The 27,703-nt window shown below is 37.1% G+C and overlaps 1 protein-coding gene across 6 annotated transcripts in view; it reads right to left on the bottom strand.

The window, feature by feature from the left end:
* PLCB1 (phospholipase C beta 1) overlaps positions 1 to 27,703 on the bottom strand; it is a 374,969-nt gene that overhangs the window by 62,058 nt on the left and 285,208 nt on the right. For all 6 annotated transcript variants that reach the window (XR_014618326.1, XM_084284914.1, XM_084284915.1 and 3 more), the window contains 14 exons: positions 26,532 to 26,656; positions 25,492 to 25,646; positions 23,616 to 23,780; positions 21,657 to 21,756; positions 19,167 to 19,271; positions 18,264 to 18,373; positions 13,025 to 13,157; positions 12,084 to 12,137; positions 10,516 to 10,735; positions 6,480 to 6,660; positions 4,255 to 4,331; positions 4,056 to 4,145; positions 1,719 to 1,776; positions 591 to 677 (listed from right to left, as the gene is read on the bottom strand). Coding sequence is in view for 5 of the 6 variants with exons in the window: in XM_084284914.1 (XP_084141040.1) it covers positions 591 to 677; positions 1,719 to 1,776; positions 4,056 to 4,145; positions 4,255 to 4,331; positions 6,480 to 6,660; positions 10,516 to 10,735; positions 12,084 to 12,137; positions 13,025 to 13,157; positions 18,264 to 18,373; positions 19,167 to 19,271; positions 21,657 to 21,756; positions 23,616 to 23,780; positions 25,492 to 25,646; positions 26,532 to 26,656 (1,660 nt within the window). In the remaining variant the exon portion in view is untranslated. The remainder of the gene's footprint in view (positions 1 to 590; positions 678 to 1,718; positions 1,777 to 4,055; positions 4,146 to 4,254; positions 4,332 to 6,479; positions 6,661 to 10,515; positions 10,736 to 12,083; positions 12,138 to 13,024; positions 13,158 to 18,263; positions 18,374 to 19,166; positions 19,272 to 21,656; positions 21,757 to 23,615; positions 23,781 to 25,491; positions 25,647 to 26,531; positions 26,657 to 27,703) is intronic.

Raw genomic sequence — 27,703 nt, 5'->3', positions numbered from 1 at the left:
TCTCCACTGAAGTCAGTGGCAAAACGACCACCAACTTAACCAGGAGTCGGAGTTAGCCCAGATTATTATATATTATATATTTCGGATCAAAAAATGTATTTCAGAACACTGCATGCAGATACAGTGCACAAAATCGAACAGGGGAAATCCAACAAGCAATATAGAGCATTAAGCACTAACATTATGAAAACGCTCATTGTTTTCCACAAAATATATCTTTATCAATTATCACAAATATCTGAGACAAGCATGCTAAAAAGATATCTCTTTCGTTTCAATGTAAACTGTGTTTTGTTTTTGTACTGCTAAAGCACAATAGAGTGAAGAGCACACTCTGCTGGTCAGAAGCACCATTTACACTAAAAGCTTTTTAACACTGTGATATGAGTACTGAAAAATAAACCAAATTATATGACATCTGACTTGAGGTGCTGCTCCGTACTAGGCTGCTACTTGATATTTTTTTCATCCTGTGTACTAAGTTATATAGCTAAAATGCTACATTATCATGTTTAAATATCAATCTACATACTCTATACAACACTTTCTTTCCTGAAAGACATTTTAAAGTATTGTTCAAAAGTCTTTACCTTGGGTTTTTCATCCAGTATTTGCTGACGAATCTCCTTATGTTTTTCTACCAGTTTCTCCTGTCTTTTACTCTGAGCATCTTCTAGCTGTAAGAAAACAGCAGAGAATCCTGTTTCAAAAACTACGTATTCTCCCTTTCCCACACCTTCACTGGCAGAACTTTTATTATGTTAATTTGCTCTAACTTTTACTGTATGAGATGTGCAAGATGGATCGTGCTCCCAGAAGAAAAGTATTTGCATCCTAGAGTCCTAAACAGACATGCTGATCAATTTTAGGCCTCATTTAATACAGCACTCAAGCATGTGCCTGACTCCAACAAGAACTGAGCATAGTGATCCTGCTCAGAAGGGGGGTTGGACTAGATGATATTCAGAGGTCCCCGACAACCTCAGCCATTCTGTGATTCTGTGATATTTAATTTGCTAATTCTTTATGCTGATTCCTGAACCAAGGAATCTGTGAGCAAAAATAGGACAACATTTGAATTGAACTCTTCTGCACTGAAATTAAGAGTAAATTCAATAGTGGCAAAAATTTTATAATAATTCCCCAAAACAAAGTATTGTGGTGAGCACTTTCACCATGGCATAAACTATGTATAACTACAGAAATACCAATATCTGAAGTGAATTTCTTTGACTTGACTTGTATTTATAGAACTCCCAGAATGCTTTTTTGTTTTCTGATAACTGTACAAATGTATTTATGGTTAAATTTTACTCTAAGATTGTTTATAGACTTCAAGAGTTTCTTATGAAATCTTTACATTCATGAAACAGCAAGCACACACACACAATTAAAATATCCTCAGTATTTAAAAAACATCACAGAGTACATGTTTCATGAAAAAACACAGGATATTCAAAGATAAAATCACAACTTTATTAAAATATGTTCCCATTACTATCTCCCACTCCCAAACACTAACACTTAACAAGATCTGTCTGAAATTCCAGTTTTTCTTTTAGTGGAATATCAATAGGAGCCCACACTGCATCTTTTAAAAATCTGCACTTGTGGAGTCTTTACACAGAAGCTTGGAATCTGTTGTGTAAAATGACCTAAAACATGAAAGCTGACATTTTATATCCCAAAATGAAAAATAAACATATGGCCTGACGTACCCTTTTTATGTACTGTACCACCTCCTGGATATATGATCGAATCATTTCAGTCTTCTCTCTGGGGAGAAGCAATCAACAAGTTATTGTAGTCAATAAGATCATACCAATATATTTTAATCCTCCCCAACTCCCTACAGAATGAGTAAGGCGATGTTTTGAACTTATGGATCAGCCTAACTTAACATTTAGTGGCTTCCTGGATGTGCCTTTTACAACAGGTGGCATCATTGCCATATGAAGGGTTCTGATTTCCCCGTACCACAACAACGCCTCTGCTCTTTCATGCTAGTCTTTTCCCACAGGGTATTGTCACATCTTCAAAGTGATGGCAGCATTCCTTAGGGCCCAAATGTCAGCCTAGGAGAGCACACAACCGTCAGTAGGTGCACACTGCCACGTTGTGGCACTTACGTATTACTGAAATTATCTCTGTCTGTGTAGATGATGCTGGGAACATCTCAGAGATGATGGCAAAACTCCAACAATGGGCTCAACTTCAGTCCTCAGCTTTGCTGTGTAAACTACAGAAAGCTGAACTTGGAAGAAGTACTCAAAGTGGCTCAGTGAGACAGCTATTAGGTAACTTTTGGTCAAAGACAAGATGCCTCAAAGGAATAAATGCACATAAAATTACATTCTGTGGATGCTGGAGTTGACCAGATTCAGGACAGTACTCTAAAATCTAATTGCCTAAGAACAGTGAATTGCAAGCTACTGAGGTGGCATTAAAATCTGATGGTTTTTGGTAGTTACACAATCCCTGGGCACAGGTAGAATTAGAAAACTTAAGCAAGAACAATATGACATTATCTGTTTTTTTTTTTTTTCTTTCTTTTTTCTTTTTTCTTTTTTTTTTTTTTTCAAATTTTCATAAGAAAAGCTTTAAATAAACAACAGCCTAGCATGGATGACTCAAGTGGGATTTTACAGAAGGTCTCACAACTCCCTGTTCCACTGCAAAAGTGAGGACAAACTGCATCACTTGATAGAAGAAAGCTGAGTTTCCCATTTGGTTCCCATCTTACCTTTCCCAAGGGTTTTCTGAAAAGCCTGGCAAAAGAAAGCCCTTGGGAAGGATGAGGAAAAAATAAAAACAAAAACGAATTTTTACTTGTCTGTTCCTGAGCCTTTCTCACTAGCATCTCATTTATCTCTCAGCCAGCAAATCATTTCCTATTGCAATTGATTTGACTGCTATATTTTTGTAATGACTCTTTTTTTCTAATACATTTTATCAGCCCTTACCATATTATTTCTCCCCTTTTCATAATAAATTATTCTAATTTTGTTATCTTTTTTTTTTTTTTTTTTTTTTACGATGTTTATAAGTTTCTTAATTTATCTGATGCAGTTCATTGTGTGAGTGTGTGACCCTCTTTCAGTGTTGCCAAACAAACAGATTGTATGGAGAGGCTCCAAAATTTATATACATCTTTTTACCCAACATAATTGTGTCTTACTCACATAGTAAAATTCAGATATGAAGGATTTTGTTGTTGTTGTTATTTCTCCTGTATTTTAACTGTTCTTAAGTGTTACTAAAATAAAGACTGGTATAAAAAGATATCCCAGCAAACAGTGAAAGATTAAAATGTTCCATTTTCTTTTCGAGCTGCTTGTGAAAACAAATGAAGAAGGAAAAACAAACCTAGACACTGTGCCTTTGGGCAATTGCATAACTCCATAACTTTGTATTGTCTGGTTGTGCATAAATGAAATTAATATTACTGTCCCTGTTCACAGAAACGGCACCCACAGAGCTCAGTTCTCCTTTCTTTTCCACCAGAAGTAACTGTACACTGAATTAAATTGTTACTGGAGGAGAGTCAGTAGCACAGCATCTGAGCGGAATTTATCACAAAAGTAGAGCAAACCTTCCAGTGTGTTGCTGCTATTTCTTTTAGACAGCAGCTTTAACAGAGTTAAGAAGAAAAGATAACTCACAACTAAAAAAAAAAAGTTACAGTGAAATCAAATCCTGCAGGAATTGAAGTTACTAAGTCTATTTATAGCCATACATAAAAGAATAGCATTTGGATTAACAGCGTCTTGGTGAATCATTGTCATGACACTCATAGGTATGTCCCCATACATCCCCATCAGCACCTTTGCAGGTGACCCAGACTATCAATGCTTGCAGAACAGGAGATTAGATTTGTCCCAGGAAATTAAATTAGTATCAGCAGAAGTAAGAAGGACTCCACTGCTCTGGTGAGGTATTACAGTCTGACTAAAAGCTGCCTTGTATTTAGGGTTGAGACCCTTCTTTGATTTTCCAGTTGTGAAAAATGTCTCTCTTCACAACATATAAGGATATAGATCAAGGGATACACTTACTCTTCCATTTGATTTTTATCCTTGGATTTTGCTTCTGTGATCTTCTCCTGCCTCTTCTTGTCCATTTTTTTCTTCAACTCTTTCTTTTCTCTAAAGTGTAAAAAAAAAAAAAAAAAAAAAAAAAGGCAAGTTCAAAATGTATCTAAATGAAAAACGCCACAAGGAGATGTAATCAATTATAAGGGGAATAGCACCTTACTTTTCACATGTTTCTTTCAGTTTCTTTAGCTGGCTGTTCTGACATTCCTCTGCTACATCTGTCAACTTCTGAATAAGCTAAAAAAAGAATTCCAAGAAACAGAAATATGCATTTTCAGCAAAACATCAAACATTCATCTAAGTTTCCTCAAACATCCATGTTAAACATGTGAAACTGTTAAACCATTCCCTGATTAATTATCTATGATCAAAAGCAAGTAAACATTCTTATTAGTGCAAACACATTCTTAACTTGCGGACTCCAGGCAGACTTGTCTAAGTCCAACTTACATAGAAACTATGACTTCTCTGTACATTAAGGTGATGTACTCTGAGAAAATTAAATGTAAAATCAAAAGATTTTTCTTAGATTTTACTCTTGCTATAAATGAGAATATCTGTGATAATTCATAAATGATCACAAACAGAACTTGTGCAATATGAATTACAAGCTGAATTCTTGTTCACTTCAAGGTTCTCTGTGAGTGCTGAAAACATTCCTCTTGCACAGAGTACTATTACATGGAGCAGCCTGGATTTCAGTGTGGTCAGGTGGACAAACGTTCATGCATGATAGCTAAGAAAGTTAAGCTGTATCCTGATCACACATCACTGGATTCAGAATATCATAGTTGTTGGTGTGAAATTTCATGTGCTGTGCTGGGTCCAATCTCATTTGAGCTGAAGCTGTTAACAAAACCATGCTTGTAGTTGTGATGCTGACGGATGAGGATGCATGGACTGGGCCTCTGTTCAAGTTCAATGAATGGTGAATTAAAGTGGGAAATGGGGCCAATTTCATTTGATCGTGCCTATGGTTTAAGCTGGATTCTATTAAACAATCTTCTCAGGATGATGAACAAGAAAATGGATAATAATGCCTAGCTAGGCTCATCCAGCTTTTCTTTCCTTAGATAAAAGAAGAAAAATACTAAGAATAGGCTCTCCTCTGAAAGAAATCAGAAACAATCTCTCCTCTGCAAGGCAGATTTTATGTGGAACAAATCTTAATTCCAGCATAACTCAGAAGGAAAACTGTCTGAATGTTCTGTGTTAAAAAATGAATTTATCATGACACTACCTAACTGGACAAAGCACAAAATGGGACTTGGCTTTGGGAAAAGCCATTTCCTATTTTGGAATGAGAAATTAACTTACAACATCATCCCAACTATGTGGGTCCGCAACGTTTTGTTCTTATAAAAAGTAAAATCCCTGAGATGCAGCCAACAATTGTTACTGTACCCCTGCGGCACAGGTAACCGTGTCCACGCACTCCTGCTGGAGCTGCTCCTGCTGCGTAACACTGATATGGTTCATGTACAACTGATGATAAACAGCACCGCTTGGGAGCCGCAGTTCTGTGCTACGATCCATGGGAATGAATTTGTGAAAAGGCCTTGCTGAGCGATTTAAATTCATATCACTCTTCTGCCCTGCTTTTTGGATGGCAGGACAGAACAGACAAATCACTTCAGACACCAGCAATGAGGTAAAACATCATATAATAGAAAAAAATTGTGAGACAGGATTGTCTGGAGTTGAGAAACAGTTTGCACTCCCATAACACCCTTTTAAAAATGTTCTCTTCTGCCTGAGAACATCCATCAGCATCAGCTGCCATCTGCCCAAGCTCCTCTATTGCAGCTCAGAGGGCTATGATCTTGCTGCAGTTGTCAGCCAAACTCCAGCTGTAAAAACAAAGTAGCTGGGACTGATGCATGCAAACTATTTCTTCACCATACACAGATTATGTCCTGCATCCCCTTAAAGCATTCGTCTGCAGTAGGAACGCCGTTTGGCAAAACTCTGTGCCCTGGGGAATGTTTGAAGCTATTTTCATTTATTTATTTTCATGCTGTTTGAATTTATTTCCAGTTAATACTGCCTACTTGAGTATTGTACATTTAAGTGGCAGAACAAAATGGGAACATCAACTAAAAGCTGCAGAAAACTTAGACATATGTAACTAGAGGTAAGGACTCAGTGCCGTAGCATTAATAATAAATCTGTTGCCTTTCTGCCTTCTATCCAAAGCCCTCCAAGTATGTTAGAAGTGTTAGTGACAAAGTGGCACAACAACCCCTTGAAGTAGCAGTGGACCACATGGGAATCAAGATATGAAATGGACTCCAACTGCAAGGAAGCCCCACTTCGTTCTAACATCACACTGCTTTCATTACTAACCCAGAGACCACTAAAGAAAAGCAGATGCCATAAACGTACCAGCTTAATGTGCTCTCGTTTCTGGTACTTTTCACTGTAATACTGTTCCTGTCGGAGATTTAGCAGCTGCTGTTGCTGCTTCTCCTTCAGCTCGACTAGCTTCTGGGTCATTTCAGAGTCGAGTGCAGCTAATTCTTGTTCAATAGTTGAAGAACTGTGGTCTGGGCTGCCTGTTTCAGATCTGCAAAGACACACACACACACACACCAGCTCCAAGTCACTAGGTATGCATGCTCTGCCCCGTATTTAAACCCTGTTTTTAAGGTAGCTGGTTACATGTAGTCCATCAAATAAGTTTCTCGGCACCACATATACAGGAAGAAGATGATTTTAACTATGGCAAATCCACTAATTTAATCTTAGCAAAGAAAACAGTGCTAATTGTTTTCTAATGGGATATGTATTACTTTTAAACCTCGTATTACAAACCTGCCATGTGGGTGGAACAGGACTTAGTATAAATGAGCTATAAATGAAACTGCCAGGATTTCCTATAAACATGTGCCCATAGAACTTATTTCTCTACTTCCAGGCACATAACTTGAATTTCAGAGCTTCCTAGTCCTCAGCAAAAATGGTAAATGCTAAGTATTTTGGAAACAGAGTCATCCTTGCATATGCTTAGCAATAAATTTAAGAGCATAACTTTACATCTGCATTTATAAAAAGCTTAAAATGGTTAGGAACATCCCTTTATTTGGTATTTTCTCCCCCCTTCAGGAAATGCCATGCATAGCACACACACAAGAAAGTGCTCTATGTATGGACTCCTGACTTCAGGAGGAAACTTAACTTCCCAGTGGGGAATAAACCTCAGAAAGGCAACACATAGGAACAAAGAAAAAATATAAGAAAAAGGCTAAAAAGCAAACACCAAGGACTAGGATTTATTTTTATTTTTTTCCTTAAAATAGAAGGAAGGATAGATGTAATGGTAATGGGAGACACGATGACACTGCTCAACAAAAAAATAAACAAAAAATTGCAAAAGAAGTATCACTCTCAGGCCAACTGCAAACTAAACCCAAGAAAAATGTTTTTAAAAAAATATGATTATGCTGTGTCTCTGCTTGGCTGCCATGTTTACTGCTGTACTCAGGTGTTAAATCAGTTGCCTGGGAAACCTCAGGAACAGTGCATGAGATGGACAAAACAGCAAAACCTTGAGCAGAGAGGACTGACTGAGAAAAATGAATTTTCTATTCAGAAATTTGCAAAGATTACAATGCAGAGAAAATGCTGCACTGGCTGCCTGTCTTTTCTCACTCAGGTTCAACTTTGCAGCTGCTGTCAATTAGCATAACTTCAACCAAATAACGTGAATCTGCTTTCATCAGGCTGAGGATACACACCAAGGTAGCCTATTTGTATCTCTTGTATTATTGTTGTATTTGAATATTCTGCTATGATGTTAAGTGGTATCAGTGTGACAGGTGAGGGTAATTTACATACAGAGCCACAAGACAGCACTAAAGAATATTAAAGTCAGCAAATTATGCCATTATGCTATATGTTTTAAAGTTGACCTCTCTTGTATTTTTGGCAAAAAGAAATAAGGCTAAAACAGTAACACTCTGTTAAGGGACATGATCATTAAATGACCTTGAGGTCTCTTCCAACCTAGAAATTCTGTGATTCTGTGATTCTGTGAAAAACTTCAGAACTACACCAGCAAAATATCTGTGTTTGTGTTCACTAAAGTTCAACTGTCCCATAGACATTGGCTTTACTGAATCTTTGCCCCATTTTAGACATGGGCATGAAACACTGATTGCTTCTGATCAGAGACAACACATTTTAATGACAATCTGACGCAGAGACTTTGCACTTACAGGTAAATAGCCTCAGTAATAATTTAAAATGGTGAAAATTGCCTTTTCCCTTGGGATGCAGTATTCTATTAGAAGTCTTCTGCTTGAGATAATATGTACTTGCAAGTTTGAAAAGGCCTAAATATGTACTCCTGCTCCTTAAAAATTCAGCAACAGATTTTTTAACCTTCAGATTTCTCAGTATCTTCACATGAAACTTCACATCTCTGAAATCACTGTGACAGCTCCCCGTAACAGAATACAGTGTTTTATTGCATAACATCATGAATGATTTATGGTCAGATCATAACAAAATAAAAAACCCAAATCCTTTTTAGTTAAAGAAAGATGAGTCATTTATTCAGTTTGTTCTACTTAAATTTGAATAGAATATGCTAGAGAAAAAGAGGAACAAAACAGTATCATACTGTTTTGTCTGCCACTATCTGTCACACACACTTATGATGGAAAATACAATGAATAAAATATCACTGTGTATGCAGCTGACAACCAGTCATTAAGGGGTTTTAACAAATTCAAGTGTAGAACCCAGAGGCCTGAAAACTGGCAACAGTTAAGGCCACCTGAACATACATATTTTATGAGTACTAAGCTCTTACTAAGCCAAAAGACATTCTGTCATTTGCCAAACATAAATGAGTAAGCTCCTTCCCAGGGACAAGATATGGCCTGAATCTTGGTCACTTACAATTAGAGGTACTATCAACAAGGGTAGTAGCTAGAGCTTGCTCACACCTTTTTTCTCCAATGGTCTCCTACCAAAACAGTATCCAGTTGTTTTTTTTAATGCTCATTCAACGTCTTCATGTTCAAGATCTGCATCTATATCAATTTTATGCAAAAGTTAAAAGGCTTTTGTGGTTATCTAATTACTTTAAAGAAATAGATTATGTTAGAATGAGAAAGCCGCTCTAATGGGAGAAGGAAAAATTTAGGAGGGTACTCATTAATGATAATTATTATTCAGTTTTAATAGTATTAGACACTGATTGTACCTACATGTGCATACGTTTTGCCAAGAGTTAAGAAAGTTCTTTAGTAATGTAAAGCTCCTTACCATATGAATAAGATGAAAAATGTGGAAAGATTAACAAGACCCAACAGTGTTTGCATTTCAAACTGGTAATTGCAAATGCAACTCTCTTTTGTTATCTGAACAAATAATAAAAATGATACCAGCAAACACAAAGAGATGAGCTACAGTGCAATGCAAGACTGAGAAAGAGACGTAGCACAGAAGGGATGTGCATGCAAGGGCAAAGCCAGTCAATCATTAAGAGATTCCCAAGCGGTGTGAATCAATTATCATTTAAACTACAGTCAGATGTTAATAACTGGCAGGTATTTCTTTCACCTAACTACACATGTGATGGTTTTTTTTACTGTAGTATGAGTTTTCTTTCCAGGGCTCTAACTTGTAGACAATGGTCTCCATTCAAAAATTCAGAATATCCATTCTAATCACAAATAACATGAGGACTAGATTTTGTTTCTGTTTTGAAACTGGAATCTTGCTCCACGACCAGGCAGCACACTGTGGTGGCCCAAAGGGAACACCGCTCAATATGGGCAATATGACTATGTGTGCTGGCTGCAAAACTTTCTCCTTGCTTAATAAAAGGTGCTACATTATGATGTGTGGGGCAAGTTTTCAATGAACTGACACCCCTTATCCTAAAGGAGGTCAAGCATGTGAGACAGTGGGGTGCTCTGGTAAAACGTGCTGCAGTTGACCTGAGTAGGAAACTAAAATACATTATCCAGATAGGGTTTCAGTTCTTTGATGCCTCAGTCTGATTACTGAACTGCCCCTAGTATGTAGGGGAAGCCCAATCTCACTGCTTGCAATTAAGTTTACTGACTAACCATTGGCTCATGTTGCAAGTATAGCTGAAGCACTTACCACCCACAACAGAGGACTACAGGAAGGCCCAAGATAAATACTGTATGAATTTGTTTACAGGAAAAGAGGTATAAAATTGTGAATGACTTATCTGGCTTCTAGCAGAGAATCAGTGTATCATAGAGAGGGCCTTTTTTTTTCTGCTGATTTCCATGTCAAAACACCTGACTTCATTTTATCTAGGAATATTTCAACTTTTGATTTTTTTCCCCTGAGGTCTAATGTCACCTCCATTAATTGTCTATCATAAAAGAAGTAAATATATCTGATGTCAAAGACAGGAAAGCTGCATTTAACATACTTTTTCTTACTGTCTCTTTTTGCTGTTTTTTCTAAAACTGCTCTTCGTCGCAGGTAGTCATTTTGGATTTCATTATACTTTGCAGTGTGCTCTTTGATAAGATCAGTGGTTTTCTTGTGGTGCCTCTTTACAAGGTCCTTCATTTCCTTGTAGTGCTTCTTCTGAAGCTTTACAAACGACTTCTGTTGTTTTAGCTCCTCAATAGTCTGTGCTTCCACTTCTACAATGATAATAACAAAAGCCACTTCAATTTTCTAATAACATATGATTTCAATCAGAGAAATCAAAACCAGCAGGAATGAAACAAAGCATGCTTTCTTACTGCTGGTAAGTGAAATGTGTTAGCTTACGCTAACCAAGTAGACTTCTCTGAAAATAAGCTAACTAGATTGAAAACACTGTGGCAAATTTAATTAAGAGTAGGAAATGAGTCAAAAATTTAGAACAGCAGTATGTCCAGCAAAATAAAAAACATACTTTTTTTTTTCCCCTCAAACCCTTTCAGATGCAAAAGATCCATATCAGCCTGACATATAACATCATCACCTTACAAAGGTATGGTCACTGTTCTTTTTTGTAAGCACTACGTCAACACTTCAGGTCTTCCTTCTCTCTGGATGGGCTACTTAACATATTAATGCCTAAAACCCCTTTACAAACAGCATTTCAGCACCTGCTCCTCTGCTTTGACCTGCGCACTGGCTGGAAGCAGCTGTCTCAGTACCATCATGGCTATGCAACAGATTTCACTTCTCCTGTGATGCACCAGGAGGGTGATGGACATCTGTCTGCCAGTCTGGCAAGGCATCAGAAGCTAAATGCCAAGAATTGTACTCCAGAGCTGTCACTGAGAATAGCAGCTATCTGAGGATGTCCTGCTTGGTGAATCCTGCTCAGAGTTCAAGCTTGGTGTCTGCTAGTCTGACCTGCATAAGCTCACCCCAAATCAGCAACTGCAACAAAAAAAGGTGACGGGCCAGACTGAAGACACCTTCCCAGATCTCACAACAGATTGAGTATATAGAAATGTTGGAAAATGACTTGAAAATAATGAGTTAGGAGATTTGCAATCTAAAATATGTCTCCAAGCTGAAGGATGTGACTCCCAGCTGCACAGCAGGACTCTATCTGACAGGCCAGTTTGCTTAATGCAACAGAATAATTTCAGTTTTGTATGAGTGATAGGAAGGATACAAGGCTAATGGAGATAAAATCATTTCACCACTAATCATAAGAGTAATAGCACATTTAGCTTCTGTTCTGAGCATAATGCTGTTTTTTGTCTGCATTAGATGTAAACATTGTGCCTATGAGAATGCAATAATAGAATAATGTTTAAAAATTCCATGTTGGCACCTGATGGTGATCTCATGAAGCATGTGTTCAAACATTGAATAACTTCTTAGCTGAGGAAGAAGATATGGTAAGTGTATTTTCTATGAGTTATTGCAGTCACAATCATTCAAACAAATGTTTAAGTCAGATGGCCCATTTCATTAAAAATACATGTATATTTCCATTGACAAAAAAGTGTATCCTTTATATAATGTAAGCTGTATATTTAATACCTGTGAGGACACTCTGAATAAGATCTTCTGTCTTTGCAGGTGCTTTTACCGAACCTAGAGGTAAAAGAGATGACCGATATAAATTCTTTTAAAACAACCACCATTCCTGTGCCACTAGACTGCATATTTACACATGGCATGTGACGCAGGATACATGCTGAAACAAGCATTTATTAATCATTTGAGAAAACACATCTTGAATAGAAGAGAAGCAACACAAAACAACACCAATCCTGTGAACTAACACAAAAAGGTAATCTAAAAACCCTCCTGAGCGTCCTTGTTTTACTTATGAGGTGGGTGCCATTGAATTCACTGATATGACTCACATGAGTCATTTAAGTGGTGGTAATAGGCTGATGGTTAGTACAACTGACCTATATTATGATGACAGTGCAAAATATCTGTACATAAGATGAGTCCAGCTCCTTGGAAGTCAGATGGATCATGCCTATGAAGACTACATTCATTAAATTATATACAATGTGATTTAACAAGCATTTATTATAGGAGATACATCAATGTGGAATACATAAGTATGAAAACCTGTATTTTGTGCATGGAATAAGATGTAACTACTTGCATAAATATAGAATATTTGTAAAAACGATTTAAAGAAATTCCTTCACTTGCAATCACAAAAAAGCACTAGCAAACTTTCTTGCTTGCAATGAACTTCAATTCCACCACAAAACCAACTCTTAAATACAAGGTACTTGTATGACTGAAGAGTGGCCCCTAACAGCAGGGTGGGAAAATGTCCACCCATTATATAAAAAACAAGTAAACAAACAAACAAGAAAACACCAAAGACCCTTTTTTCTTGAAATGCAAAGCACGTGAAAAATGATCTACATTTCTTTTGAAAAGACGGTGTCTTCTTTTATTGTTTTGCTTGTGTTGTTTGTGTGGTTATTGTTATGTTTGTTTTTTGTTTTTACCTGGTGTTGGTTGGCTATGGACAACCTGAGTTGCTGGTTTCGGTGTAAGAGAGGCAATGCAATTTACTCCATTTTCTGCTGGTGTTGGCCTAGGTTCATTGTTAGCTTCAGACGGTGCATCTCCATGGTCCACCTGAAAATATGAAATGATTTACGTTACTCTCTCCAATTAACAGAATTGAAAATTTCCAGATGTGATTTACCCTATTTTTCAATAATATTATGTAGATGTTACACATAAATCATTCTAACAGGGAAAAAAAGGTATCTTTAAGAGACCCAGTAATCCAGGTAGTTCATTTTTGCAGGGCAAATTTCAGGAAGAAATAGAGCATGTATTATTCTGTAGAAGTATTTTCATTTTAAGTTGATATAACTCATCAGGGACATTTTTCAGTACAGTATGTATTAGCTGCACCAGATGTGAAATCTGTATTTTATTGAAAAGTATTGTTCTCTGCCATAAAACCTTTCTAGATGTAATGTAGAAGGTGGCAAGAAAACGCTACTCAGATCCCTGCTGTGAGCAAAATGTGAATACAAAATTACTTTTAAATTTCTTACAAACACAGTACTATCATTATTCACTGTTCTTACAGCACAGAGACATACTTCTGATTCCCAAGATCTTACATTCTTGTAATTACACTCCAAGGATAATATGTAAACAGTACCTCCATCCTGCTGCATAAATACTTCTGTGGTATCCAAATATTTAAGCATTTTCTACAATCTTTTCTTTCTTTCCAGTTTCCCTACAGCTCAGGCTTACTATGCATTGAACATCTTGTAATTTTCCTTGTGGCCAACAATTTGTAAATGACAAGCAAGCACCCAGTGCTTAGCAAACAGAAGGTCATTGAAAGCAATTTTTATTTTGAAATGGCCAAGCCCCCCTTCTTGCTGTCCCTGCAAGGGGCCAGTTGCCATGGTGTCTCAGGGTAGTCTTGGATTTGTTCCTTCAGCTGCTCCCATTTCACTCTTTGATGGTAATCACATTACATGCAGAGGCAGGATACCACAGTTGTTTTTTTTTTTTTTCCCTTGATTACTCTACACTAGCAAAATATCAGCCTGCACTGCATCAATAGAAGCAAAATACATTTTGATCTATTTTGTGCTGCTCCTACTGCTGATTTCCTTCATCTTGGTCTTGACAACGTAGTCTAAATTGCAAAAGGATTTCCGTCTCAACAGCCTATTTCTACCAAAATTATAGGAGGGAGATACCCTAGTCAGAAACATGATGCAATTGAAAACCAATGCCAAAAACTTTATTTATCTCAAGTGGGAATTACTGCAATAAAACAATGAAGAACATGACCTAGCCGATGTTTATGACAGTAGAACAATGTGCCCGGCAAAAGCTGTAGCTGTGACCAACGCTTAGAGACATGGGTATCCCCCTTGATTCCCCTTAAAATATATTCCTCACAGGATGCTATTCATTAGTTAGATATAAAATAAAAATACTATACAGATCATCAACACTTAATAGAATCCCTATTTTCTAACAAGTTACTGCGCCAAAAGTCATTGCTTGGAAAATGGGTATTATCTTCTTTGTGACTAGTTTGTATGTGGTATGAAATGCTGCATCACGGATTGTTGAGAAGCTATTAATATAGCCTGTCGGTTCTGGACACAAAACATCTGTTTCCAGAAACTAAAGCAGAAATGCGAGACAGGATCAGGAAGTGAATAAAGAGTTATTTTCACTGCATCAAGCAATCTAATCTCATTAAAAAGCACTTTCTTTTCTCATAATTCATCACACAGAATGCTAAAGCAAACATGATTTTCCCTTAGTGGAGAATATTTTAGGCTCTTTTTAAAGATGATGCAATCCAGCCTTAGAATTTATAGTTTTAATATTCACAGAAAATGGTTTATATTCCACATGTTGCCATGTCTTTTGCAAGACAGTATTTTTACTATGTAGAAAGAGCCATGCTCATACAGATACATATCTATATGGTATTTTTTTTTACTTCTGCAGAGAAAAGAGCCTGCAATGGATTGGGATTGAGAGATCCTCCTCTGGTATTGAGTATATCTGTGCTGCACTGCTAGACTAGGTGGACAGTTTTGAAGTTGGTTTGTTTCTATCCTTGGCGAAGTATAAGCAAGTCCCTCTACAGAACTGTCAGATCAACATAATTTCCATTATTGTAACTTGATCTGACCATCATAATTTACAAAATAATGGCTGCGTCTTCATTTTAAATAGTGGTATCACATATGCTAAGTGCAGCTGCTCTCCTAGAGATTTTTTTATTTATTTTCTCCATCAAATTTTTTTTTTTCTTTAATTAAAGGAGCCAACTGGACTGATTACACGCATTTGATTTACATCCAGGCACACAAAACAATAGTTTCTATTTCAACACTGCTTTATGGGCAGAGACAGCAGATCCAATGCTCTGCTGCTTCTCCTGTCATTAACAAGCCCACGAGGCCTCCAGAATAAATTGCATGCAGCCCCAGGGACATTACAGCAGCAGGGACAGCTGAAAAGCATTTTACTCTGGGTAGCTTCTCCTAGATCCCTAAACACTTCTGCACCCATAACTGGGGGGATGAAAATATATGAGCCAGTTACATCAATCTGTCTTAAACTGGGATTAATTCATCACCAGAAACTACCAGCTGCAAATTTCTGCATAGCTCATTCACTTTGTCTGTAAAGGTTTGTTCATAAAGGGCAGGGGAAGAGAAGGCAACCTTCACTACCTGTATGCTCATAGAAATACACTGTGCATAATAAGTATAGCTAAAAATGCAAAACCCACATTTCATGTATTGCAATGCTTCCATTCTGCAAAGTCCTGTCTGCAATAAGAGCTCTTCTAAGACCTGGCTGGAAAGCAGGACTTGGAAGTTATGAACTGACCAGAAAGCTCAAGGTAGGAATTCATGTTACACTCATAATGGGAACACTGCAAAACTAATATAGAATAGACACTGTGAATTTTATCAGTTCTTCAGCATTCTTCTTATTTGTTATTAACAGGCAGTATAATTTGAGGCTTAAAGAAAGGCTAATTGATTCACTTAAACAATTCACTCTTAGATATCTGATTTGACTACTTGTTTGTGTAAGAGATCTGAGCAATTTTTGAGATGCAGCTTAAACTTCTAGGCAGAAAAAAAAAAAAAACAAAACACAAAAAACTCAGTTTTTCCTCTGATAGCTGCAAGAACTCAGCTCAGATAAATAAATGTGTGTGAGAAGAGGGAAAAGGGTGTGGGGAGTTAGAATCTGTGCTTGGAGGTAGCACAGCTTTGGACACATTAACGTTAATAGTGTGTAGATTTGAAACTGCATATAGGAAAATTGAATCCTGGTGTACTTCTGTGTACATATCTGGCAAACATACTCGGAATCATTTAGCTATGTTGCCAGTTAATGTACTTGTAATTATTAACTACTGTGATTCTTGTGGGTCAGTGTAAGTGAACAAATCATTCAGCCCTGCCAACTGATGAAGAAAATATCAGATAAAATGATCAAGCAACTCAAGATTTCCAAGCACAGCCCGATTGCCAAATACCTTACCTAGAATGAGAGTTTATAAATAGAAAGTAACAATGCCGTACTTAGATTGCAACTTAAAGTGGCACTTTTGTACCTGTCCGTTGCTACTTCGTGTAATTGAATGGTTATATATTTTTAGTAAATGCACCACTACAATCATTACAGTTTTCTTTTAAAAAAATATTTCTCTGCTACTCCAAAACAAGCTCCTTTATCCTATGAGCTTTCCAGCTCCTTGACACATGGTAACACTACCTAAGTGCTACAATTCAACTTTCAATCTTCTCATTTGCTTTAAAAGATATTCTGTGACAGTTTTCTGCATATAAGCCTGTACAAACCAGAGGAATCTGTACTTTTTCAAAAGTAAAAATGACCTCTAAGGTATTTAAAGGATTATGTTAAAAAAAGACTTTGCTATTAAAATAGAATCTCATGTGTAGAGCGTCCTAGATAACTGTCTAAGATACTACTGAGCATTTCACATTGTCCTCATTCAGCCGAACTTGTGACACTGCACAAAGAGTAAATTGTTGGCCACTGAATTGTAATGACTTTCACTCATTTGGTCTGCTTTGGGAATGTATTCTTGGTTACAAAATCTAGTTCAATGAGGCTTTGCACATCTGAGAATTGAAGAAGACAGTCACTATACATCAGGGCAGTTTAGGATTATAAAGTATTTCTGCATCTCTGCTAGAGACCTGTAGAGAGTGCCTTTTGATTCACATGATGTGCCTTACATCTGACACAAGCAATCTTTCAAATACAACGTAGATATTTTCAAACAATGCTAGAAGATGTTCCAGTGACAATATCTGGAACAGAGACACAGAACATTTGGATGAACATAATGTTTATTGGAAACAAAAGCTAAACTGTTAGTACTCTTAAGTATGCTCAAAATTACATCTGTGCATTTGTATGTACAACTTCTCCAATTCTGCAGAAAATCAGGGTTTAAAGGTCAGTCCTTAGGTAACTGTATATATCCAGATACCTAACAACTGAAACTATGGTTCTCATAGCTTTAAGTTAAACTAGAATAGGTCTGAATACTTAGCTGCATTATGCTCTCCTCCCTTTTCATGTCTCTTTCTAAGATCTATGCAGGGCTGGATCAGGTGACCTCCAAAGACCCTTTCCAATCTAAATTACTGTATGATTATACTGGGTCTCTTTAGGGTATGTTTAGAGAGCGTATAGAGACATCAGAATTTGTGAGATTTCAATGGTTCTGAACAGAATAAGCTCTCAAGAAACAAAGTGCTATAAAACAGAGCTTGAAATTCTAAAAAAAAATAAAAATCTAATACTTTCAGGAAAAGCTGTTGATACAGAGTTGTCATTTTGTAAGGGTAACTTCATCATCACACTGGGAAACACCAGGCAATGACTTAAGATGTTTTAATTTACTACACAAGAAGCCTACATATGGGCAAAAACCTAACATGTTTTTCCATTTAGCATTCAGTGTTTCTTTACCCCCGAACAGTAATTTGCACCATGCACAACATACTGTCTGCAGCACAAAGCTACTCTGTTGTAACACATCCTAGTCTCATTGAGAGACGTTTGTAGGTGCTTAAGTGATCAACACATGCAATCCCCAGGGACTTTCAATATTTGTCTTTTTAAGAGAAGCAGGTGCTTTTAAATACTGTAACATACTTGTAACAGAGATTATGAAACCTCCCTTACCTCTTTCTTTACCTCTTCTTCATCTTCTAGAGTCAGCGCTGCCAATTGCTTAGCTCTCTGCTCCATCAAGTTTACATATCTGATTGGATTGGATAAGGCCTCAATCACATCTAGAAATAACACAAATACATCAGTTCCAAACCCCTTATGTTATGCACTCCTCAGGCTTTAAGAAGCTGTATTTTTCTGTATTTTTCCTACAGATCTGCTGCTGACTGATACACCTAGGTCCTAGAAATATTAGTGACAGAGAGTATGATGATGGTATCATCATGCACTAGTACTCTAATGTGAACTCTGATTTTCTGCTTGGGTCATGTCAATGTGCATTTTTGTGAATATGGTGGTTTATGATGGACGTTCAAAGCTTCCAGCATCAGCCAGCTTGGATCCTACTTCATATGAGGTACAAAGAGGAGCATTAGTAAAAATTATGTTGTTTAAAAAATAAAAACAACAAAACAACTATATGGAATATATATACATATAATAAACTGAAGATGCATAGCATAGTCTTTTAAACCTATCCTGGTTTAAAGCTGATTCCAAAACACAGTACTCTACATTAAGCACAACACTCTCCTCTGCTCCTCTCCTTAGGGAACAACCATATCACATAAGCAAAGTGTCATCTGTGTTTTAGTGGCAAATGCCTGACTTTTTCCCTCCTATAGAGTTATACAGAATCTGCTTAAAAGAGAAGAGTTAGCCCTAATCCTAAACCCCAGGAAGACAGCTATAAATCAAGCCATCTTGTATGAGTAATGAGACATAATGATCCAATCAGGTGCACAGGTTTCTTCACAGGACTGTTATCCCCAAATGGCAAGTTGTCTACCATCCATTAATTTTGAATTTAAATTAACCTTTACATTCCTTAGCAGAAAATTTTCACAGAATTACCTGCGTAAGTATCAGGTACGTAGTCTTTGACCTCTATGTACACAAAGAGAGCTGGCAATGTCAAAGGTTGGTTCCTCTCATTCCTCAAACAGATGTAGTGATAGCCTGTAAAATAAAAAAGAACCAGTTCAGAGCATAAACTCCTCCACAGGTACATCCATTGTAATTGTGTTATCATTTGTTATTTATACTTTGGCTCCAACTGAGCCAGCAGCACTAGGGACTTCTGGTAGGGAAAGATTTACTTGAAGGATTTTAAAGAGAAGAATACAAAGGGCTATTAGAAAGGCACATGATGCTGCAGTTTAAAGTAGTATTTGCATGTTATTTTCACATCTCTGAATAACACTAAACACTGTCATTAAAATAATTTTGGATGCATTCTATTTTATTACTTTTGTCTGGGTTGGTTTGTTTGTTTCATAGCTCTTATTTTTGTTTTCTAAAAACATAGCTGGTTGTCCTGTAAGAATAAGGGTATGGTGTTACAGCACAGATTAGCCAAGTTAAGGTGAGGTATCACAGATGGGGCAGCCCCAAGCCCCTTCTGCTAGCCACTGACCACCCACTCCTGCTCCTTGTCTTGTGCACTGACACATGCCTGACTTTGTGGATAGGCAGTTCAACAACCTAAATTCCATAAAAAGCAACTTTCAGAAACCGCAAGGAATCTTCCCCTCAGTTTAGCTCCCCCAAATGCCTCACCATAAGGTCAGACATGTATTAATGCCAATTTAAAAACAGTGGTGGGAGTGCACAGGTAGGAATGGAAGAAATGAACTTTCAGTCCCATCAAACTGTTACAGCTTTGGAGTGTTGCAAAGCTGCATCCTCTGCCTCACAGATCAGTGCCTCCCACACCATGGCTGAAGCTGGTGTCCTAAGGGATGATTACAGAGCCGCATGTACTGGTAGTGGCGGGACACAAGTCACCAGCAGGATGTGCTTATCTGGGGGGATCCTCAGCTGGCTGATATGAGAAACTTCCTCTGAAAGTAACAGCTAAATTGTTGCTTTGGGAATAGTGAAAATTCTATGGATTTTGTGACAGTACAATATAGTTTTCAGTAATGTCTCAGAAAAGACTTAAATTATGTATTACAAAGGTTTCTCAGTTCCTTCTAGCTCCTCCAGCAAATTTTCAGCACGTACACAAACTAAAATCAACATGCTGTTCTCCATCACATGCTGTAAACTAATGCTTACTGGAGTCAAAAGGACTGAAGAAAAGGCCTGCAGATAAAAGCTCTCAAAAGTGCTCATATGATTTAACACAGTGGCCTCTATTCGGAAAAGCACAAACCTAAAAACACATACATGATTTAGTGCTCTGCTGAAGGGACTCTGTGCCACATGAAGGGTAAGTGCCACAGAAGGGGATCAGCTGTGGTAAGAGCTCACTTCCACCAGATGAGGGAAATCCTTCATAACTGCCTTTCTTCTCTCCCATAAGCTGTCTTCCTCTGGAGCTCAGCAGATCCTCCATGAAGCGATTTTATCCACTAACTCAGCAGAAAATATACCTGGCATAAAAATGTAGAATTTTCTGCTGGGTTGATTATCTGAGCTCGCTCACAAAAAGGTGTGGAGGTAGGCAGAGCTGACACAACAGAATAGCCAGGAGATGTGGGGCTAACAGACTGGAGAGAGGAGAGAGGGAGAAGGGAAGGAGAAACAACAACTGCTGAGGAAATCCTGGAGCAGTGGATGCCCAGCAGTCACCTTCATCTAGCTTGTCTGTGCTCACAGTGAAGCCACATGACCCACACCAGCTAAGGGACCGGTGAGACAGTAAGTGAAGGGACTGATTTAGACAGCACCTTAACTCAGGTCTCCAGAAATAACAACTGTCAGATACAGGGATGTGAGTTTTGTGCTCTTAAACTGTGAGTGAAGCTAGGAGCATGTTTATGGCCCCTAATTTAGGTTCCTCTTGTCATACAAGATGATTTCCAGTTAAGTGGACTAATATGCAATAATAATATGTTTTCTAAAAAATCAGCAATAAATATTCAAGTCATTTCAGGCTGATTTAAAGGTTTTGTAGATCTACAACAGCTTGCAAACAGGTCACTTGATGTATGTATGTAAAAATTAGGCTAGAGATGCATGTTTTGCTCTAATTCCCAACCATATCCATTCTCAAAAAGATGACATCAAAATTGGTTGCTGCTATCCTCTTTGCTCTCTGTACAAGAAGTGTACAACTGCATGTTTTAGCAGAACTGTGTGAATAGTCAGTTGATCTACTGAAGACCAGCAAGTGCCAGCCATGTCTCTTGACACTTAATGCTAGTGGTTTTCCTGGTTCGTTAGAAATTTACATTTCTGGTGAGATATGGTATTTTCCTTTTCAAAGTTAAGATATATCATTCAAATCCCCAGTTGCTATAAATTTGCAGGCTTACTGCTGATTTACAGTGGTCGTGATTTGAATTTGCTGTTTATTTTCACTACACGTTGTCTGTCTCAATGGAGAAAAATGTTTACCTGGTCGAATTGCTGAGACGGGTAATATCCGGTGGCCAATAAATTTCCCTCCTTCCTCATACACTGCTAGCCTCAAACATGCGAGGGAAGGTAAAACAACCTAGAAGGAAATATTTCTACATTATTAACTTTCTGCTCTGAATGAAACAGCTCCTTTCAGACACAGCAGACATATAGCAGACAAAGTTCAACCTACCAGACAGTAACACCTACATATCCACAGAAGAGATCGGGGGTATGTACCTATGCATCAAAATAACTCTCATACAAACATTTTTCTTTTAAGAAATCTGAGGTGGAAAATGAGTATAGTGTGTTCAACCCAGCAATTTCAGTATGGTACAAGGGACTTAGCTCAACTCTTATAGCACTTGAATGCCATTCTGTTTACTGCTTATTCCTCAGCCTGACTTTTTTTGTTTGTTTGTTTGTTTTGTTTTTTTCCTTTGTGTCTGTGCCAATGGGATACTTATTTCTGAGAAAAGCCACTGGTAATGCTTATTAGTGTTGAAAACTTAATAAGCAACTCAATATGTTTTCCGGAGTGTGAATGTCTGAATTACATGAACCACGTCAACTCCAGTAAATTTTTTCCAGTGCTGCAGCCCACTCACTGGCCAGGCTACAGAGGTTTAATCGGGTGGGATGTTTACTAGCATTGGATGCTTTCTTGGCACTATGTAAGAAAGAAGACCAAACGGTGAAAAAAGAAAACAAGAAATTGAAAATGGCTAATAAACTACCCTACTAAGATTTGAATTTTTAATATTATTTCAAAAAAAAAAAAAAAAGGTAGTATAATTTATCTAATTTTCTTGTATGCAAATATGCATATAAATATACATATTTTGAACCTGAGTGCAGACAAGTATTTTTTCCACAACATGTCACCCTCAAATTTACATAGACAATGAAAGAAAAACAAAAGCAACAATCAAAAAAAAAAGTCTCTATAATTTATTTTCAACATTACTAAAAATAGTAATCTATCCTTCTCTGAGCATAGAGGAAGGCAGGCACAATTGTAACTAAATAGAGAAATGAAGTACACTAATTAGAAGTTCATTACAGAAGAAAAATCCTACTGATGTTTCCAAACTTAAGCTTTGGCAGGCTGCCAAAGGAAAGTTATTCAGAAAGCAAAATATTCAGGGAAAAGGGCTGTACTCCCTAGAAAGCATGGCTGCAAGCACCAACTGTATAAACATCTCAGTGAACTGTGCATTTGCCTAGAGATATTAAAAATATTTTTTTTTCAAATACCTGGATTTAAGAACCAATTAACCTCACAGTCCAATAAACATAATCCAGATAGTACCAGAGATATAGAGAACTGGCTGCAAGGATACCGTGAAGCAGAATAAAATATTCTATATATTCTAGATAATCCTACAAGATGCTCAGTATTTTCTACTCCTATGTCTTATTTCAGGTAGAATGGGATTTATACAGATTCATAACCTACCTTATATTTATATTGCACACTGTAGAATTAAGCAGAGATAAAATTGCTTTGAAAGAGCTTGTTTGGAGAGCCAGCTTGTTACAGCTGTACTCACATCATCATGCTCTGAGGTTAACAGGATCTGCTTTCCAGCAGGGCTGTTCAGCCGAGACAATTCAGCTAAACTGCTTCTGAGTTCTGCACTTGCTCATTTATAGCATGGCACTGCACCATACTACGCAGATGTGTCTATTGTAATATTTGCTCTTTCTAGCTGCATTCTAGTTATACAACCAACATGACTTGAAACTACTTTATTTCAGTAGTGGCTGGGCATGGCTATAGTAGCAAAATTATACCAGAAATAGTTAATGACAAATAGTTGAAGTAGTAACTATTCAGCATCAGTTTATCTTTTCTTACAAATGCAAATTTTCAGTAGAACACAGAATTACCCTATTGAACAATGATGAATCAAACACTGTGAAGGTTCAAGAAACAAGTGTTACACCAACCTTCTTAAATACTATGGTTTCCTCTTCCCAGACAGGATTAACTGCATTGCCTTGAGAGGTCTTGGTCTTTAAAGCTTTTCTTCTTGTATCCACGGGCAGGCCAAACATGTCAACTTCAACATAGGTACCCACTTTTTTATCAGAAAGAAACTGACCTGAAATAATCTAAAATCAAACAAAAGAGGGATCACTAGAGACAGCTTTAGTGGATTAGGGAATGAGTAGCTGAGTAGCAGGTGGATAATTCTCATTAACGATCAGATAGAATGCATTTTCAAAGAAGAAACAACAACTAAGAAAACCACAAAACATCAAAAAACAATAAACAAAACCCCACCGTTTAATATTGCAGGCACAGAAAAACAACTCGGAGGTCTGATTTCCTGTGGCCCTGTGACCCTGAATTCCCCTATGAGCAATAATGTGGCTGACATCATGCTGCTGCCCTTAGCTCAGCAGGAATACTCATTTGGATCTCATTCCTCAATCTGATTGCCTATTTCCACAACATGCTATCTCTGAGATCTCTAGTTTCTATCCAGTTTCAACAACAGGTTCAAAAGATAATGCTGGAAAAAAAGAGCAACTACATATGACTTTTACTGGAAGGAAAAAAAAAAAAGTTAAAAAGCTGGTATTCTAATAAAGGCTTTTCATAGTTTATTTTCTAGTTTTCTTTTCTAGTTCTTAACAGGAAACACAACTCCCAGCTTTAAAATGTAGAAGACCTGCAATTCATTCAGAAAATTGAAGATGCACAGATAAATACAGCAGTGCCACTGCACCTTAACAAATTCAGGTTTTCCTGAACCAAGTCTAATTCTGTTCTCAGCCGGATCATGTATGGGCATTGCCATTATACCTAGCAGAGTCTTCACTGAGCAGGCAGATGTGGCTGCCTTCTGACAGTTGACTTGTGATTCCAGGTTGCTCATTCCTGTTAAAAATGCTGTGTATCTCCTAATAACTGGTGAATGACTTCCACCTCCATTTCATAAAATTGTATAAGTATGTGCCTTTTAACCCACAAGAGGAACTTCCATGATTACACGTCACCATGAAAGGTCATTCCCACGCAGTTGTCTTCCCCCCCATGTTTTCAGATTATTACTTCATTCGTAGCACTCTGAGCACTGATCTGCTATGCTTGTGTCTGCAGCCTGAGAGGAAATACTTGTTTTCCCTCAATGAAAACAGAAGGATATTTTGCAGGTGGATTCTATAATACAGACACTGTTCTAATGGACAAGTCCATTAAAGGCAGAATGGGATTTCAGAAAGTTTATGCTTTTATAACTTAGAGATATACTGAGTATAAACCTGTGTCATAGCCAATGCAATCTATCCCTCTAAACATTCATATAAGTAGTTTTCAATTTGCAGACTCCTGGCAGTCCTTGAACTTTGTTAGAGGTCCTTAAAAAAGGAACAAAGAAAAGCAAGCTGGCAATGACTTGCAGCTGACATTTATGGTTCCACAGATTTGCTGGAGAATTTATAGTGAACTAGAACTAGAAAATTTATACTAAACAGTGTGCTGTTCTACCTATTCCAGTGCAACTGACCACTTCGTAACTGTGTTTTAAAATCAGCCCTTTGTTACTAAGAACACAGCCATGCTATTCTTACATTCATTAACTACCCAATCACTTGCATGAAAAATAATATATATAATAAAAGTACATTTATTTAACCTACAAAATGAAATATGAGGCAGAAGATCCTCTGCAATTTAAAAATTAAATATTACTCTATGAAACGAAATGTGTTGTATTGTCTTGAATTACTGTGGTCATTTGCTAGTCCTCTGCACAACAGAAATACACCTATGCACTGACATTGTCATATGAATATTTTTACCAGTATGTATACGTACCTTGACAGACAAGGTGTTAGCTACTATTCCATCCACTATACCTTCAGTAAATGGATCAAAGTGTTTGTCTGGTCTTCTCATGAATTCTGGCTTTAACCTGTATCCGCTTTTGCCATTGTACTCATACATTCCCATGTTTATTTGCATAGACAAATCTAGGTATTAGAAGTATCAATAAAAATTAATAAAAAGAATTAATAAAATTAATAAAAGAAAAAGCAATAAAATAATATTATTTATTGTAATTTCAAACTATAACGTAAACAGCTTTTTATGGCACAGTGCTGCTTGTCAACAAAAGTTTCAGATGTGATTGCAGCCATCCTCTTGGACTCTTTCCACAAAGAAATCACACGCATAAAATGTCTTTCAGAAATTACTCAACAAATAACATTTTCAAATTTTAAAAGGAGTGTTAACACTTGGGTATTGAGTACCTCAGCGTTGTACTGATTGCACTGTTGTATTCAACCCATTAAGAGGACAATGTTTCAAACTCCTAATATATGATACCAGGTGCCTGATGCTTAGTCAAAATTAGAGATGTTTTTATTACTCTGTGGACTTCTAGGCTGTGTGGACTTTTGCTTTCTCAGAACAGATGTAAACTCTGAAAACAGCAAAACCTATTTCAAAAGTGACTTGTGTATCTAGGAGCCTAAATGTTTTTGTTTCTAAAACACACTTTTAAAGTGGAATTTACTGTCAAGTCCCTCATGTCTTGATATACTGAGACTTAGCAAGACATGAAAAAAATCACTGCTCATTCTCAAATGCTGCTTAATGATAACCACTTACAAATGACGACATTATGGAGACCACTAGGTCTGCATATTATGCTAGCTGTTAATTACCTGTTAATTACCAATATTCTGTCAATTACCAATATTCCTAATTAAAAAAATAAACTGTGTTTAAAATGTTAATGAACAGCCTCATAGTTCAATCACTGGACATCTTTTGATGCATAAAGCCTTTTTTACTTACCAGTCAGAAACTCTACGAGAGAAGTACAAAATTAGGAGACGAGCACAACTTACCTACAGTTTGGAAGTTAAGAGCAACCATTTGGCAGCCAGCATTCCAAAAGACTTGCGGCATGTAGTTTGAAGAATCTACACGCGTTCCCTTTGGGTAAATTCGGCTTAGCTGCATTTTGTTGTATCTAGATGTTGGGTAGTTAAGATTTAATACATGTGACAAAAATGACTTTGCAGAGAGGCTGCACATTTGCAGTATTTAAATGCAGATGATCTTTACAGAATGGGAGTGGGGTCTGTATTAGATTTCTGCAACCATAATGCTTCCAGAGATCCACAATTTTGTAGATATGATAAATATGGGGTAATTAAAAGTGCTGTTCATGTACAGAGCACTCAGAATAAGCAAGGAAATAGCACAGACATATGCTTAAAAATACAGCATTCGTAAAATTCCATTTATCATTATGGTTCCTAATTTGGAATTTTTCTTAAGACTGCATTTTTAGAAGCTAATTCGCCATAGACAGCAAATCTTCCTCTGGTGGGGAGAGAAGTTCTCAGTTAAAAAGTAAGTGCTCTTCTGGAATGAGAATGAGAATTGGCCTCTACATAAAGACAGAAGTGATGAGTTTGCACTTCTTATAGTTGAGTCTACAAATCTAAGAGATGAGAACATGCTGCAGGTTATCTGTAGAAATTGCTTTTCATTAATCTTCTTTAAGACACTATTTTATCTTGATCACTTTTTTCTTAACTGCAACCATGATGAGACACATTGAGAAGCACCATGAGGTCTAAACAGATTCCTCCTTTTCTTTAAATATTACAAGGGAATAAATTTTGGGTGGCAATAGAAATCAGTGCACCTGGAACTGGAGTTATGATGGGAAAGAAAACTTTCTTGTATGACTTTGGAAAAAGCAAGTCAGCCACATTTTGACAATTTGCTCACCATAACTCAAACCACTTCATACAGGATGATAAATTTAACATTGAGAATACAAATTATCAGGTCTTCAATATGTAGTTTGTACCTATTCCCTCTAGTCCTAGCCCACAGCACAAGGACTCATGCCAGCTTTTAAATTAGCTCATCAGAACTCAGCCCAATTAATTCATCCAGGAAGACAGTCAAGTTTACAGATTTCATTTGAGTTCCCTATTTTCCCAGCTCCTGTCTTCAAATTTCAATAAAGACCTGTAACAGATCTCAGATATAGAAAGACTAA

This window comes from Netta rufina, assembly GCF_964035555.1.
Source record: "Netta rufina genome assembly, chromosome: 3".
Lineage (NCBI taxonomy): Eukaryota > Metazoa > Chordata > Aves > Anseriformes > Anatidae > Netta > Netta rufina.
This window is presented reverse-complemented; position numbering and strand designations above follow the sequence as displayed.